The sequence below is a fragment of the Tupaia chinensis genome, unplaced genomic scaffold (genome assembly GCF_000334495.1).
Source record: "Tupaia chinensis unplaced genomic scaffold, TupChi_1.0 Scaffold000119_2, whole genome shotgun sequence".
Classification (NCBI taxonomy): domain Eukaryota; kingdom Metazoa; phylum Chordata; class Mammalia; order Scandentia; family Tupaiidae; genus Tupaia; species Tupaia belangeri.
The window spans coordinates 3,965,959-3,979,743 of record NW_006159586.1 but is presented as its reverse complement, the minus strand read 5'-3'; the positions used below and the strand labels follow the sequence as shown (position 1 = coordinate 3,979,743).

General features: G+C 47.1%; 1 protein-coding gene across 2 annotated transcripts in view; it reads left to right on the top strand.

The window, feature by feature from the left end:
- The window catches only part of MYO5B (myosin VB), a 275,873-nt gene that overhangs the window by 84,656 nt on the left and 177,432 nt on the right, over positions 1–13,785 (top strand). For both annotated transcript variants that reach the window (XM_006144449.3, XM_006144451.3), the window contains exon 5: positions 8,787–8,943. In XM_006144449.3, the coding sequence (XP_006144511.1) occupies positions 8,787–8,943 (157 nt within the window). The remainder of the gene's footprint in view (positions 1–8,786; positions 8,944–13,785) is intronic.

The window sequence follows — 13,785 nt, the reverse complement described above, 5'->3', positions numbered from 1 at the left end:
AGGAAATTCCAATGCATATTGAAGTTCGAGAAGGCAACTCATCCTGCAGAACAACATCAGTTAGCTGCAAGGCTTCTCACATCCGTGTCTGGAAGGACTTAACATAGAGAAAGAGTCTTTTATTTTATAATGATGAGATCAACTTTTTAAAAGTGTTACTTGGGGTATTTGATTCACTAACATTGTGGAGGTCTGTGTCAGGCCAGGCAGGGCAGGACCCTAAAGGATGATGTACCCTGTTAACACTGGCTCTAGGGCCAGCAGGTGGTATAGTGGTTAAGGTGCCGGACTTCCACATGGTCAATCATGGTTCGAGTCCTGGACCCAGTGGCTTGAAACTCACACCAGGTAAATATGTATGCATGTACAAAGACCCAGGAAGAGAAGGGATTGCAGTGTAGCCATCCCCTTGGGGGTGATTTCTCACTTTTCCTCTTTCTGTCTCTCCAGTGAGTGCATGAGCCCTGTAACAAAAATGTCTTCCCTCCCCCACCCCACCCCCCCACCCCCCAAGAAATAATAGTAGTTCTGGGTATAAACAACAACATAGTAGGAGAAAGTCCTAGCTCAGGAGGATAGACTTTTCTTAAAGGGCTAGGTGATAAGTCTTTTAGGCTTTGTGTGGACCAAGAGGCAAATCAAGAATATTATTTCTTTGCAAAGGAAATAACTGTCAAAATAGTTTAGAGATTTGTGAAATAGTGAATACAAGGGATTGTTTATCTTATTGACGTTTCTTTCGTGAGAGGCAGAGGTAAACAAGCACCTTCAATGGGGCCTCATACTGCCATCCTTCCCAGCCAGCCAGGATCATGGCACACGTGCCCAGAATGTGCAGCTCGACTGTGGTCTTCCATATTTATCTAGGATCATTTGAGCAGCACGTTACCACTGAGCCAGCCTGGGGACTGTGGGTTAATATGTTTGTGGCAGATCTAAGGACCCTCCTAAAGCAGTGATGAGTGTAAATATGTGATGTCCACAGCAACTGTAATATGATGTGGCTACAGAATCACAGGTTCTGCTACTACTGCTCTGTTTTTTGGTTTTTGTTTTGGGGTTTTGTTTTTGCTATCTTACGTGACAAAAATGTTAAAGTTGTTAGAATTAGTACAAGTAAAGATGTGACGTTTATTTCATCTGAAGTTCACAGATCTCTCTGAATTCTGTCCAAGGGCCTCTTGGGAGTCTGGGGCCTGTAGGTTAAGTAGGAGACAGGAGGCATGTTTATTTTCCCCAACAGTGGACGTTAGCAGGCGGTAGTGTTTTTATTAACATATGTGCATCTCTGTGCCTCTAACATCCCAAACTGGCCAGTCTGCGCTGATGTGGTTGTCTGCAGCGTAAACTGAATTAGTGAGGAAACTGCTTTGATTTCTCTGTGATTTATCTCAAGCCATTAGTTAGAGCTTAGAATTAAGTGTAACGGTTTCTGTTGTTGCAGCCAGCAAGAACAGTTAACACATTCACAAATTGAACACTGTGTAGTTTAATCTTTGTTTTAAGTTCAATGTTGCATTATATCAATAGCAGGCTAATATTGTCAACAAGTAAGTTACAAGGTATTCGAATTGCTCCAAGTAGCAACATCTTTGCTTCTCTAGCAGCGCTTCTAACCCTGGTAGCATTAGTGTCTAGCAGAACATTAGGACCGCTTGTGCAATTATAAACCAAAACAACGTGGTGCATCAGGACAGTGGGAGAGTGCCATTGCTCAGTGGCCAAGTCCCCATGGGAGGCCTGGGGTGGGTTCCTTGCCCAACCTCCACAGGCTGGGCACAGTGACTTATACCTGTGGTTCTAGCTGTCTGGGAGGCTAGAGCAGTTATGTGGTGAGACCCTGTCAAAAATAATTCTTACTCCTGTGAGCATGCGTGTGCACATGCTGTCTGTCTCAAGTAAACAAACAGCAAATACATACCCGGGTCCCACTGATCCGATTGGTCTGGAGTGGGATCCCGAAGTCAGTTCATAAATGCTACAGGTGCTTCTAATGGCAGCCAGGGTTGAGCGCCACCTGCAGTGAACAGAGCGATGATAGATCTTTGCAGTCAGAGTGCTGCCAGAGATGGTCACTTGCCAGTTGGCACCGAGTGCCCTAAACTACGCTCTCTTCCCTGAGTAGGTAGTGCTTGCCCGCCCTCTGTAAGCCTGACACTGCCTGGGTGGTCATGAGGGCCTGGAGTTCACTGCATCCTACAGGGCACAAGTCTTTCTAAGAGTGCTGAGCATGGTCTAGACCCATTCAGGTGACCACACTCTGTTGGAGTAAGAGAAGGGAGTCTAGGGAAGTCTCCACATCCTCCTCCCACTGCCCTGGGGGTAACTGATCCCCTCAGGGTGGCACTGTGGGGATCAGACTTGAGCTAAAGAGCTCTCCTTTGAACATGTTGGCTTTGGGTGCTTGTGCGACCCTGCGTGCAGCTGTCCAGTGGGCAGTGTGGTGCACATGTGTGCGACTCGCAGGGGAAGGTCCTGGAGTGGGAAGATGCCTGGAGGGGACAGCTTGTGTATGGCAGTTATATCACAGGAGTGAGGCCATCACCTCGAGGCAACCTGGAGAAATGAGAGAGATGCTGAAATTGACTCGAGGAGGCTTTAAATTTAAAAGATGAACGGATAAAGCAGCACTTATAAAATAAATGAAAGATCTTCTGTCTTGCTGGTAGCATGCCAAAGAGAGAGCACGGTACAGAGAAGAGGATGGGTTTTAGACTGAGTTACTCAGAGGCAGTCAGTTTCTAATACTAGCTGGACTGCCAGCTAAAGAGAAGTCATCTTACTCGAAGTTAATTGAATGTGTTCCTTCGCTGCAAAATAGTTTCCCGGGGCCAGGAGATACAGTGAGTTTGAAAAAATAATGTTTATTTGCTACTACAGGCTACAAATATTAAGTGCGTATGTCATAGTTCAGCCCTCGCTAGGGGCAACATTAAGTAGAACAGATCTGTAAAGTATAAAATCACAGAAAACATTTGCCTCTGTTGCTTGCTCTCACCTAGACCCCGTTTCTGAGCCCAGTACATTTCAGACATGAGCAGATGATTACAGATTGTGGGGACTGTAGCACAGTTAAGCTATAACCTGGGCTTGGAATCACGAAGATTGGAGTAGCAGGAGTTTTTAGGGATCACCTTCCAGACTCTTACTTGAAGAGCAAAGAAACCGGCATGTCCTCGTTCCCACTGAGAGGCCCCTGACCAGCAGGCAGCATCACCCTGTCAGTGCTCATCTGCTGACGGGGCGTGGGCTGGCTGGGGCTCTCCGGGGATCTCTCTGCCATGCTGTCACACCCAGGGTACGGAGGCAGCCTCTCTCGGGAATGGCGAGTGGAAGGGATGAATTCCTTTTGCTGCTCCCTATATCACGCTGCCCCTAGGAGGTTTATAAATAGAACTGGGTGCTCTGAGGGCCGCTGTGAAAGAGTAGGAAAATGATATTTGGATATTAAATGCACTAAGTATGTATATCTTATACTGTCAGAAGGTTCATTTTCATCTTATCATAAAGACACTTAGAACTCTGCCTTCCAAATACCAATTAGGCAGTTTCCCATGAATATTTATGACTTCCTCCTGAATGGCTTATCCTGAGTTCTGGGCTTTGCCTGAGCACGCGGCCCCACCCGAGGGGGGGGTGAGTGGTGTGTAGGGTGTCAGCTCCTGCATCAGAGGTGCCCAAGGATGCCCTGAGACCTAAAGGACCCCTCACACAGGTGCCCTGTCTCCACGTGCCCAAGTTGTACCTCCCGACTTCAGGCCTGCCTGCCTGGTTGGAAGGGCTCATAGAATCTCTTGTTTGGAGCTTTCAGGCCCAGGCCTTATGACAGCGGAAACGTTCATTATGGTACTCCCAGCCTTGAGGCAGATGTGTGGCAGGGAGGTCTTCGAATGTCAGAATCAAGGCAGCACTCACTCTCCACAGGTTTCATTTCTATGGATTCAATCAACTAGATTGAAATTATTTGAAAAAAAAATTGGTTGTGTTTATACTGGACATGTTCAGACTTTTGTGTTCATCCCCTACACAATACAGTGTAATAGCTGTTCACACAGCGTTTGCATTTTCACAGTTATTGCGGGTAATCTAGGGATGACTTCCACGACCTGGGTGGATCCGCATAGGTTATAGGTGAATAGCTTGCCATTTTGTAGAAGGGCCTGGAATATACGAGGTTTTACTGTCTGGGGGGTCCTGTAACCCCCAGGGATACTGAGGGATGACTGCAGTTTTTGTGTGACCTTCTCAAGGCCAAAGGTACTCCACTGTAGTTTTCTGTATCCCCCTAACCTGCCTGACTTTACCTTCTGGCTAACCTATCTCTGTCCTCCAGCCTTATTTGTCGAAAGCACACGACCTTCACTTGTCTCACAATTGAATTCTTCCCTCTTGACTGCCCACTCCTCCTGCAACGTGGCTTCCCTCGGCGTAACAGGCTTTTGATATTACTTTGCATTAATACAATTTCACATATACTCTGAAGGATTATGCTTTGTTTTGCTTGTATGAACTTATAAAAATATTGGGTTTTCAGAAAAGTTATAACTTATAGTTTTCTGTTTTTCAGTGCAAAAATGAGTCATGATTTTCCCAACAATAAAATAGTACCATATCATTCATGCATATGGGCCGCATAAAAATCAGCATCGTTTCTAAGATTCATTGGAGTTCTTGTTTCCTAGCCTATCTCTAATTGTGGACACTGTCCATGGTACTGACTTTTTTTTTTTTTTTTTGGTTTGTTTTCTTTAGAGAGGTTTTTGCTATAGGGTGCATGTGCTCTCCAGAAAGACAGACAGACAGACAGAAAGTGAGAAATCTCCCCTCTTCCCCCCGGGGGAATGACCACGCCACAATCCCTTCTCCTCCATTCTCCTCTCAGGATCTTGGGCATGCATACACATGCGCCCGGCGTGAGTTTAAGCCACCGGGTCTGGGACTTGAACTGCAGTCGACTATATGGGAGTCCAGTGGCATAGCCATTACGCTAACTGCTCGTCCCCAAATTTTTGTTTAACAGAAATTCTTTATAGTTTATACTATAGCATAGTCTAATGTTCTTTTTAAAAAAAGAAAAAAGAAACATAGCAGACAATTTGTGTTTTGATGATGGTGTTGACAATATAATTAAAGTTTAGACAGACATAGATGGGCAAAAAAACAGTAGACTGATGATCTCATTAGTGAATGAAATGGATTGTACTAAGGCACCCAGATTTTCAGATGATTCGTTGCTAGAGGAGGAAATCATTGAAAGGCTTAATGATGTGTTCAGAGATGGGGTGTCCATGCTGCGCCTTGGCCAGCAAGGCTTCCTCTCTTTCTTCTTTTGCACCTGGGCTGTGTCAGGAGTCTAATCAGATGGTCTCACCTTTCTATTCTCTCACAGGGAGTTTCCAATTCAGAGAACTAGAGTTGTACCTGCCTGGGGCTTGGGAGGCCTCCTGCAGTCAGTGCTCTTCCCATGGGAAGGCTGAGCTGCAGGACAAAGACCACCAAGTTCAGCTTGAAGGCAATTCATGGCACTAGCCTAGAGGGCTGGGCTCAGCTGGTGCACTGTACATGACACCCCTCTTTTTTTTTTTTTAAGAAATTATTAATTTTACTACTGTTACTCAGTTTGACCAGCGTGAGAGAGAAAGGGAGAAAGAGAGGGCCAGAGAGCAATCCACCAGGTCTGGGACTCTACCTGTGATCAGCCATATGGGAGTCCAGCACCGTAACCACCACACCACCTGCTGGCCCCTAGGGCTTGCCCCTTGACACAATCCAGACATTGGCCTGCCCATCCTCGTCTAATGTCTGAGATTTGTCCTCATGAGACTTAGGTGCTAGCTGAGGAGACCAGGACAGGAGGGACATTAAATACAGACAAGTAAAATGTTAGTCGATTGAGTAGTGAATGCTGTGGGGGTGGCAGGGTGGTCAGGGAAGGGATTCTGACGAAGTAATGCGTTGGCTGAGGAGATGATATTAAGCCTACCAGCCCTGAGGACCACTGAGTCATTTTTAATCTTACGCTGAGGCTAGATTTGTTATGGAGGATTCGTCAGAGGCCGCCTTATGATATAAGAAGGGGTGTACTGGTAATACAGAGAAGTCACAACACTGCCCGGAGGAAGATCGGACATGGACGTCTTCTCGGTTTAGGCTCTGTGTCTCACTAGCTGAGAAATTCTGGGCTCCTCGATTGGCCTTTCTAAACTTCCGTTTTCTCTATAAAGTGGGAAGACTGCTATCCAATGATCTTACGAATCTTAGAGAACTGATACATGGCTAAGTTTTGTAAACCGTTCAAGCATGACGTATATAGGTGGTTAATTAGTTCCATTTCAAAGCAGCTGTACGTGAGATGTTATAAGGCAGAAGATGATTGAATACCTGGCATTAAGAGCTGTGAGTTCCAAGAAGAGGACAATCATTTTGAGCTGGCATCGCTTCAGGTTGCTGCAAAACCGGAGAGAAGAAAAAAGGAAGCCTTGTGTGGCTCGAACATAGTAAAGAGTGGCAGGAAATGAAGTCACAAAGACTGGATCCCTTAGGGCCTTGGGCACAGTGGAGTGTGTGTCTTATTTAGAGGCAGAGGGATACCATGGGAGGCCTACTGCAGGGAAGAGTTACGGCCCACTATTCACTTCAGAAAGTCACAGAAGAGAAGGGTGGGTGAAAGGAGGATGAGAGTGAGGCTAGAAAGCTGTTGTGATAGTGCATGTCAGAGACGGTGATGGCTTACACTAGAAGGCACAGAGAAGTGAACAGACTAAGTCCTGGAGATAAATTCAGTAGGATGTGCTGGCGTGGGGCTTAGGGCAAGGGAAGAATCCACAGGGACTCCTAGGTTTCTGGATGAAGGGAATGAGTAGAGACTGGTGTTCCTTTTGTGGAATGGGCTTTGAGGTGGAGGAAGAGTGGGCAGGCTTAGGTGCCAAGACCCGTAGAGGCTGAAGCCCAGTGCCCAACCTCAGTGAGCTCTTGGCGTAGTGACTAGCATGTGAGTGGACCATGGCTGTTAGAACCTGGCGTGTGAAGGTGGAAGGCTGCAGACTCTGCCGTGGGACTCCCAGCCTCCCTGGCCCCAGCACAACTGGTTAAATAAATTACACTGAATTGATTGCATGACCAATTTAGAAGACTGTTTTCTCCGCTTTGCATTTTCAACAATGTCTCCCACCACCTATTAATATATACCCTCTGGAACCAGCAGATGGCGTAGCAGTTACGTCTCTGGACTCCCATGTAGTTGACGGTGGTTCAAGTCCTGGTGACTTAAAACTCAGGTCGGGTGTATGTGTCCAAAATTCCAGGAGAAGAGATCATGGCATGGCCATCTCCCTGGGGGGTGATTTTTGTCTGTCTCTGTCTTTCTGATGAGTACATGTGCCCTATAGCAAAAATCTCTCTTAAAAAAAAAAAATTCCTCAAGCTCCTCCCTGTTCCTGATGGTTTGCGTGAGCTAAGAGCACACAGCTTCTTGCTGACCTTGAAGCATGGGTTATGGTGCATGTTCTTTATCCCAACTCTTCCTCCTCCACTCGTATTTTTTCTCCCTTCTTTATTCCCCCCTGCGTACCTCATCGGTCTCTAATCAAAGTCCCTTCTATCATCACAGTGCTTTCCCAGCTTCTTGGTTGTTGACTCAGATCAGGAGAGGGGCGAGCACTTACTGCTTTGTGTCAGGAAGCTCAGCCTACCCATGCGGATAGTTAGCAAAGTGGAGCGAGCTGCCCATGGTGCTTTCTCAGATTGTCTGTAGCCCAAGGCAGCCGCAGGAGCTGGTGTAGGGAGTGCTATGCTGGTGCCCAAGACCTGAGTTCTAAACCTACCATCATTTGGAAAAGAAGGGGGTTGGGTTCATTGATCTCTAGGTTGTTTCTCGTCCTACCACATATGTTGAGCATGAACTCTGCCAGGCATGTGGCAGGCAGTGGGGGTTGGAAGCAGAGTACCCCTTGGTGACGGCTTTGTGAACTGATGGTATGTGATTGACTATTGCCCTAAAAAGCAACTGATTTCCCCAAACTGTGGTCAGGATATTTGTCCTCAGTCCCTGCTCTGAACACCCATACTCCTTGGAGACCCATGGGCTGCTCTCTGGATTACTTGTCTTTCCACTATCTGTTTTAAAGGGATAAATATAGATGTATTTTTGTCTGATGTCAAGTGTCTGCTTCCTGCCTTCCATTTAGCCTGACTCAAATTCCTCTTATTGCAATTCACCGCCATTGTACTCAATTTCTGGGAAACTCGAAGCAAATTCAGGCTGGTGGTTAATAGCATCCCCATTGTGACCTCCCCACCCCCCGTCAGTATGAACAAAAATGTTCAAAATGTTTCTGCCGGCATGCTAGGCTCAAAAGCAAGGAGAAGAAAAGATCTTTGTTCTTGAAGAAATTATAATGTATACAGTGGCACAAGATGGGCCTATTAGGGGGACAGAGTTGAGGTGATGTAACTGAGAGTGTAACTGGTGAGTTCACAGAGGGTGTGTGGAGGAGGGATCTAGGGTCACCATGCCCAGAGGAGCAGCTGGATGCTTCCCCCTTCCTCTGGCCTGGAAGAAGGGCCCAGGCTGTTTGCTAGCCCTTCTCAGAACGTCTTCCTCCCCACTTTCAGGTCTCATGCACGTGTTTGTAGAGGGCAGCCTGTTTTCACACGGTTCCTCACATTTACCCTTGCAGGAGGGAGGGAGAGTGCTCCCCGATCGGTGTCAGGCCCACGTCAGAGTCCTTGGAAAGCAACCCAGCCTTTCCATGGCCCGTGACTGACCAGAACTTTTTCCCTCCCAGGGACGAGAAGAACCAGTCCATCATAGTCAGCGGGGAGTCTGGAGCGGGGAAGACGGTGTCCGCCAAGTACGCCATGCGCTATTTTGCCACGGTTGGTGGCTCAGCCAGCGAAACCAACATCGAAGAGAAGGTTCTGGCGTCCAGTCCCATCATGGAGGTAAAGCCTTCCAGGGGCCAGGCCTTCCTGGCTGGGGTTCTCCTGCTGGCCACAAGTTGTGCTGCCGACCTGGAGTGACAGCATGAGCATGCTGGGAAGCAGCTCTCGTAGGCAGCGTTCACACCTCTGTCTGGGAGCCCTTTGTCTACTGCTGAGGGAAAAACTACGACGGTGCCCCTGAAACCACAGAGCCGAGAGTGTTCTGACCCGGTTGTGTTCATTAGGTCTCCAGTCTTGGGTAGAGTGGCCTTACGTTCTCCGTGTCCCTGGACACTGCCGAATGCCATTCCCCCCACTTCTGCTGCTGTTCCCTTCCCTGCACCAGAAAATCAGTGCTCCACCAAATCAGTGCTTCAAAGGGCCACTGAGTCAGGAGGGTGAGTCTCAAGGGGGGAGTGGCGAGAGGTGAGCTGAGGTGGGATATTCTCCTCTCCTACACTAAATTAAAATTTGAACATTTCTTTTTGGGGAAGATGGTAGAAGTTAAAGTATGTGATAAAACAGCATTTGTTGGAGAGGTAGAGCCCCTTGGGAACACATTCTCTGCCATGGCATGAGCTTACAGGGTGTGTCCTGTCTGCATCTTCACCATCAGGGCTTCCTGATATGGGCCTGTGCTGGGCGGGCTCAGAGCAGATGATGCAAGCACAGGGTCAGGGACCTTGCTGTGTAACTCGTCATGTTTTAGGATCAGAATGCCATTCCTGGGACCAGCAGTTAGTGTAATGGCTATATTGCTGGAATCCCATGTAGTCGACCGTGGGTTGAGTCCCAAACCCAGCAGCTTAAACTCATGCTGGGCATACGTGCATGCGTGTGTGCCCAAGATCCCGAGATGAGAATGGAGGAAAAGGGATTGTGGCGTGGCTATCCCTTCTGGGGGATGATTTCTCGCTTTCTGTCTTTCTGGCAAGAGCACGTGCCCTGTAGCAAACACCCCCCCCCCAAAAAAAAAGAATGCTATTCCTCTTTTTTATTCTTTGTTCTACAAAGACTTAATTCTGATAGAGTAGAACTAATTGGCTTTGCAGTCCCTAGACCACCTCTGATTCCCCACCTTTGAAGCTGAGACTTTTCATTCTTGTCGGCGTTATTCTGATAGGAGGGGACCTTCCTGCCAGCCCTGGACAGCCCCTGTATTCTGTTTAGAAGAAATGTGGGCCTGGCCCCATAGTACCGTGCTTAAGGGAGCCGTATCCCACGTGGCTAACTGAGGTATGAATCCCAGCTCTGGAGGTTTGAAAAGCACACTGGTCAGATGTGTGTGCATGAGTGCCTGAAATCCTGATGGGGCAGAGAAATGAAGAAGAAAGGATTGTGGCGTGACCACGCCCCTTTGAGGGTTGCTTTCTCTTTCTGGCAAGCATATATATCCTTTAGCAATGAAAAAATGCAGTTGAAGCTGCCGGCTGCCATGATAGTATCAGGTTTCCCTGCAGAACCTTGAGCCCCACCAACTAAGAGCAAATTACCGTAGGGGTTGGTGTTTCAGTTTATTTTGGAGCTCCGGGTAACAGAAACTTCCCGGACCCAGTCTCCTTTCTCTGTTTTTTTTTTTGTTTGTTTGTTCGTTTGTTTGTTTTTTGAGAGTTTTTTCCTATAGGGCGTGTGCGCTCACCAGACAGAGAGACAGAGACACAGAAAGTGAGAATTCACACCCCAGTGAGGATGGCCACGCTGCAATCCCTCCTCCTCCATTCTCCTTTCAGGATCTTGGGGACACGTGCGCATGTGCGCAGCATGAGTTTAAGCCACCGGGTCTGGGACTCGAACCGCGGTTGACTACGTGGGAGTCCAGCGACATAGCCATTACGCTAACTGCTGGTTCCCTCTTTTCTTCAACCAAGTGCCAGAGTAGATTGAGTCTCAAGTAATAGGAATTCCTTAATTATCCATCTAGGCAAACATTTCCTGCCTCCAGAGTTGCATTATCTAGAGAACTTTATTCTTTGCTGAGTAATAGAACACCCCCACCTGTTCACCAAAAATTCAACAAAACAAGTGTATTTGTTTTTACATGGGTTGGAAAGTGGTTGATAGCAGTTGAGAGTGTTTTTGCTTTTGTTTATTAGGTTTTACTATACGGTGTGTGTCCTCACCCCAGTGGCAGTAGAGGGTGGGGACAAATGGGGGTGGGGAGAAACTACTCTCCACAAGGAATGGCACAACAGCAATCCCCTCTTCTCCATTCTCCTCTCAAAATGAATTTGGGGGACCTATGCGCTCTGCGTGATTTTCAAGCCACTGAGTCTGGGACTCAAACTGGCCACGTGGGATCCAGGCACCTGAACCTCTGTACCACCTGCTGCTGGCCCCAAAAATATTTTTTATCAAATGAATAGGTTCATAAGAACTGCCTGGAGAGCTCATGGTTGAGGTGCTGGATCCCACATTTGACTCCGAGGTTTGAGTACTGGACCCAGTGACTTGAAAAAAATACTTGGTACATGTTCGTACATACACCAAATCCTGAGAGGAGAATGGAGAAGGGATTGTGGTGTGGCCATCCCTTCTTAAGGGCGATGTCTCACTTTCTCTCTGGCAAGCACACATGCCCTATAGCAAAATAAAAAAAGAATAAATATAATTAAATCTGTTAAAAAAAAAAAAAAGACTCCTCATTCTCTTCTCCTCTCAGCCCCTGCACCCTTTCCTGTACTTCACCTGTTCTAGGACCTCACACAAGTGGAATCATGGATCAGTCCTTTTGTGTCTGGCTTATTTCACTTCACACAATGTTTTTGGACTCATCCATATTTCGGCATGTATTAACTCTTCATTCCTTTTTTAAGGCTGGATAAATTTCATTGCATGGACATAGCACATTTTACTTAGTCATCTCTCAGCTGAGGGGCATTTGGGTTGTCTGTGCCCTCTGACTGTTGGGAATTGTGTTGCCGTGAACATTGGTTTGTGTGTGTCTTTCAGTCTTTGCTCAGGAAATGCTTTTTAAATTACTGTGCTCTGACGTTGTGTAACGTTCACTGTATCTAACATTTGGTAAGGTGATTTGGCATGAGTGAAACCTCAGAACAGCACATACCCCACAATACACGGGATGCAGTTCAGTTGCTAAGGTCTGAAAGAGAGTGGACATGCAATGTCCTGACCATACATGATCATGTACACAGATGCTATAGTGGTTGGGACTCGAAACATCCACTTTCTGCCTTGGGCCGGTTGGGACTTCGGAAGCTATGGAGGTAAATTCTGATCTCATTCTGTGCCATGTCAGGTTTTGCCATCATAGCAACTGTCCCTTGGAATGTGAAGTGTTTTGTCTGAGACAGATCTCAGCTATGAACATGGAAAGTAAGAGTGGAACTAGCTGGAAGCCTGGGTGGGATCAGAAAGAGCCTTACCAAGCAGAGGGGAGGTTTTTGCACTGCTGAAGTCTAAGACCACGATTTTGCACAAAGTTTAAGTCTAACTGGGTCCTTGTATCAGGGAGTCCAGCTGGCTCTGTGACATGACCAGCACAGGGCGTGTGCTCCTCAGGGACAGCTATTACCAATTACTCTGCACTGTCCCAGGGAAGGCTGGCACCGCCGACGAAGCAGAATGGTCCTCTTAGCTCTTTGCTTCCGCAGCCCAGCAGCTGCAGCTGCTTCCTGGGGAGACCAAGAGCTGAGGGCGGTCTGAGGCGGTGGAATTCCCAGTGAGCTGTGCTCATGGCAGTTGTTCAAATTAGAGGCGATTTGAAGATGGATTGGGATTGGTTGAAGGGATTGGGATGATTTATTGTCCATGCCAGTACTCTCTGGCCCCATCTTTTTAGGAGCTTGTCAGTATCTTGGGAGTGATTTGGTCACAAGTCTGCACTGATTAAAAGAACATTTGCAATCAAGACACCATGAGAGCAGGGACGGAATCCAAGTCCAGGCCAGAGGGGTCATAGGCCTTCTTAAGGTGACCAGAACCTGCAGGCATACAAGTCTGACTGAAGAGGGCTGGGGGTACAGCGAGCAGATTATAGAAACAAAGATAAATATTTTTTAGGGTATTACTTTAAGATGAAGGGAAAAAAGTCTACAACTGTTAGCCTATTCATATAAGAACCCACACTCGACATGCTTGACTAGCCTTACCTGCTTTTGTTATTCGTCATTCGTCAACTCCAGACTTGTTCATTCTATAGGATACCCCGTCCCTTTGTGTCTGTCCTTCTTCCCGGTAGAATTCTCTCACTTTAAAATCCATTTCAATTTCCTCCTCTTTAAAGCTTCTGCCATTCTGCTGGATGAATTGCTCCCTTCACTCAGTTTCTGTACTGCTTGATACCTGCCTCTTCATGGTACAGTCCAGTTACGCCGAAATGATTCTAGTCCATCTGTGTTTACTGGGAATTTCTGGATGACCAAACAGCCAAAGGGTTATGTTGTGCCATATATGAGGGGCCTTCAGAAGGTTTAGAGAAAATGTAAATAATGGAGACTTCCCCCTCCGGTCCCCCTGCTGCACGCCCCCTCCCCACCCCATCTAGCCAGAACGAACCAATCACCAGCCATCTACATTTAAATTCTGAGCGGCCCCTTTCAGGATCTAGGACAAAGACTTTCTGCTTAGACTTCACCCTCCTGACCCCCACATCTAGCCATGGTCAGAGTAATCCTCAATGTCCATGGCATCTGCTACAAAGAGAGGAAAAAATGGTTCTACATAGAGATTGTAGGTCACCTCCTTCTGCATGCCTCTGAATGCTCAGATTTAACTTCAAACACTAGGGGGAAAAACATGTATAATCCATCAGATGATCAGAAACCACCACAAAGGAACAGAAAGTATGAGAAGTCAAGAAATTATCTCCTCCATAAAGAAAAAAAATAAATCCAGCTCTTTCCA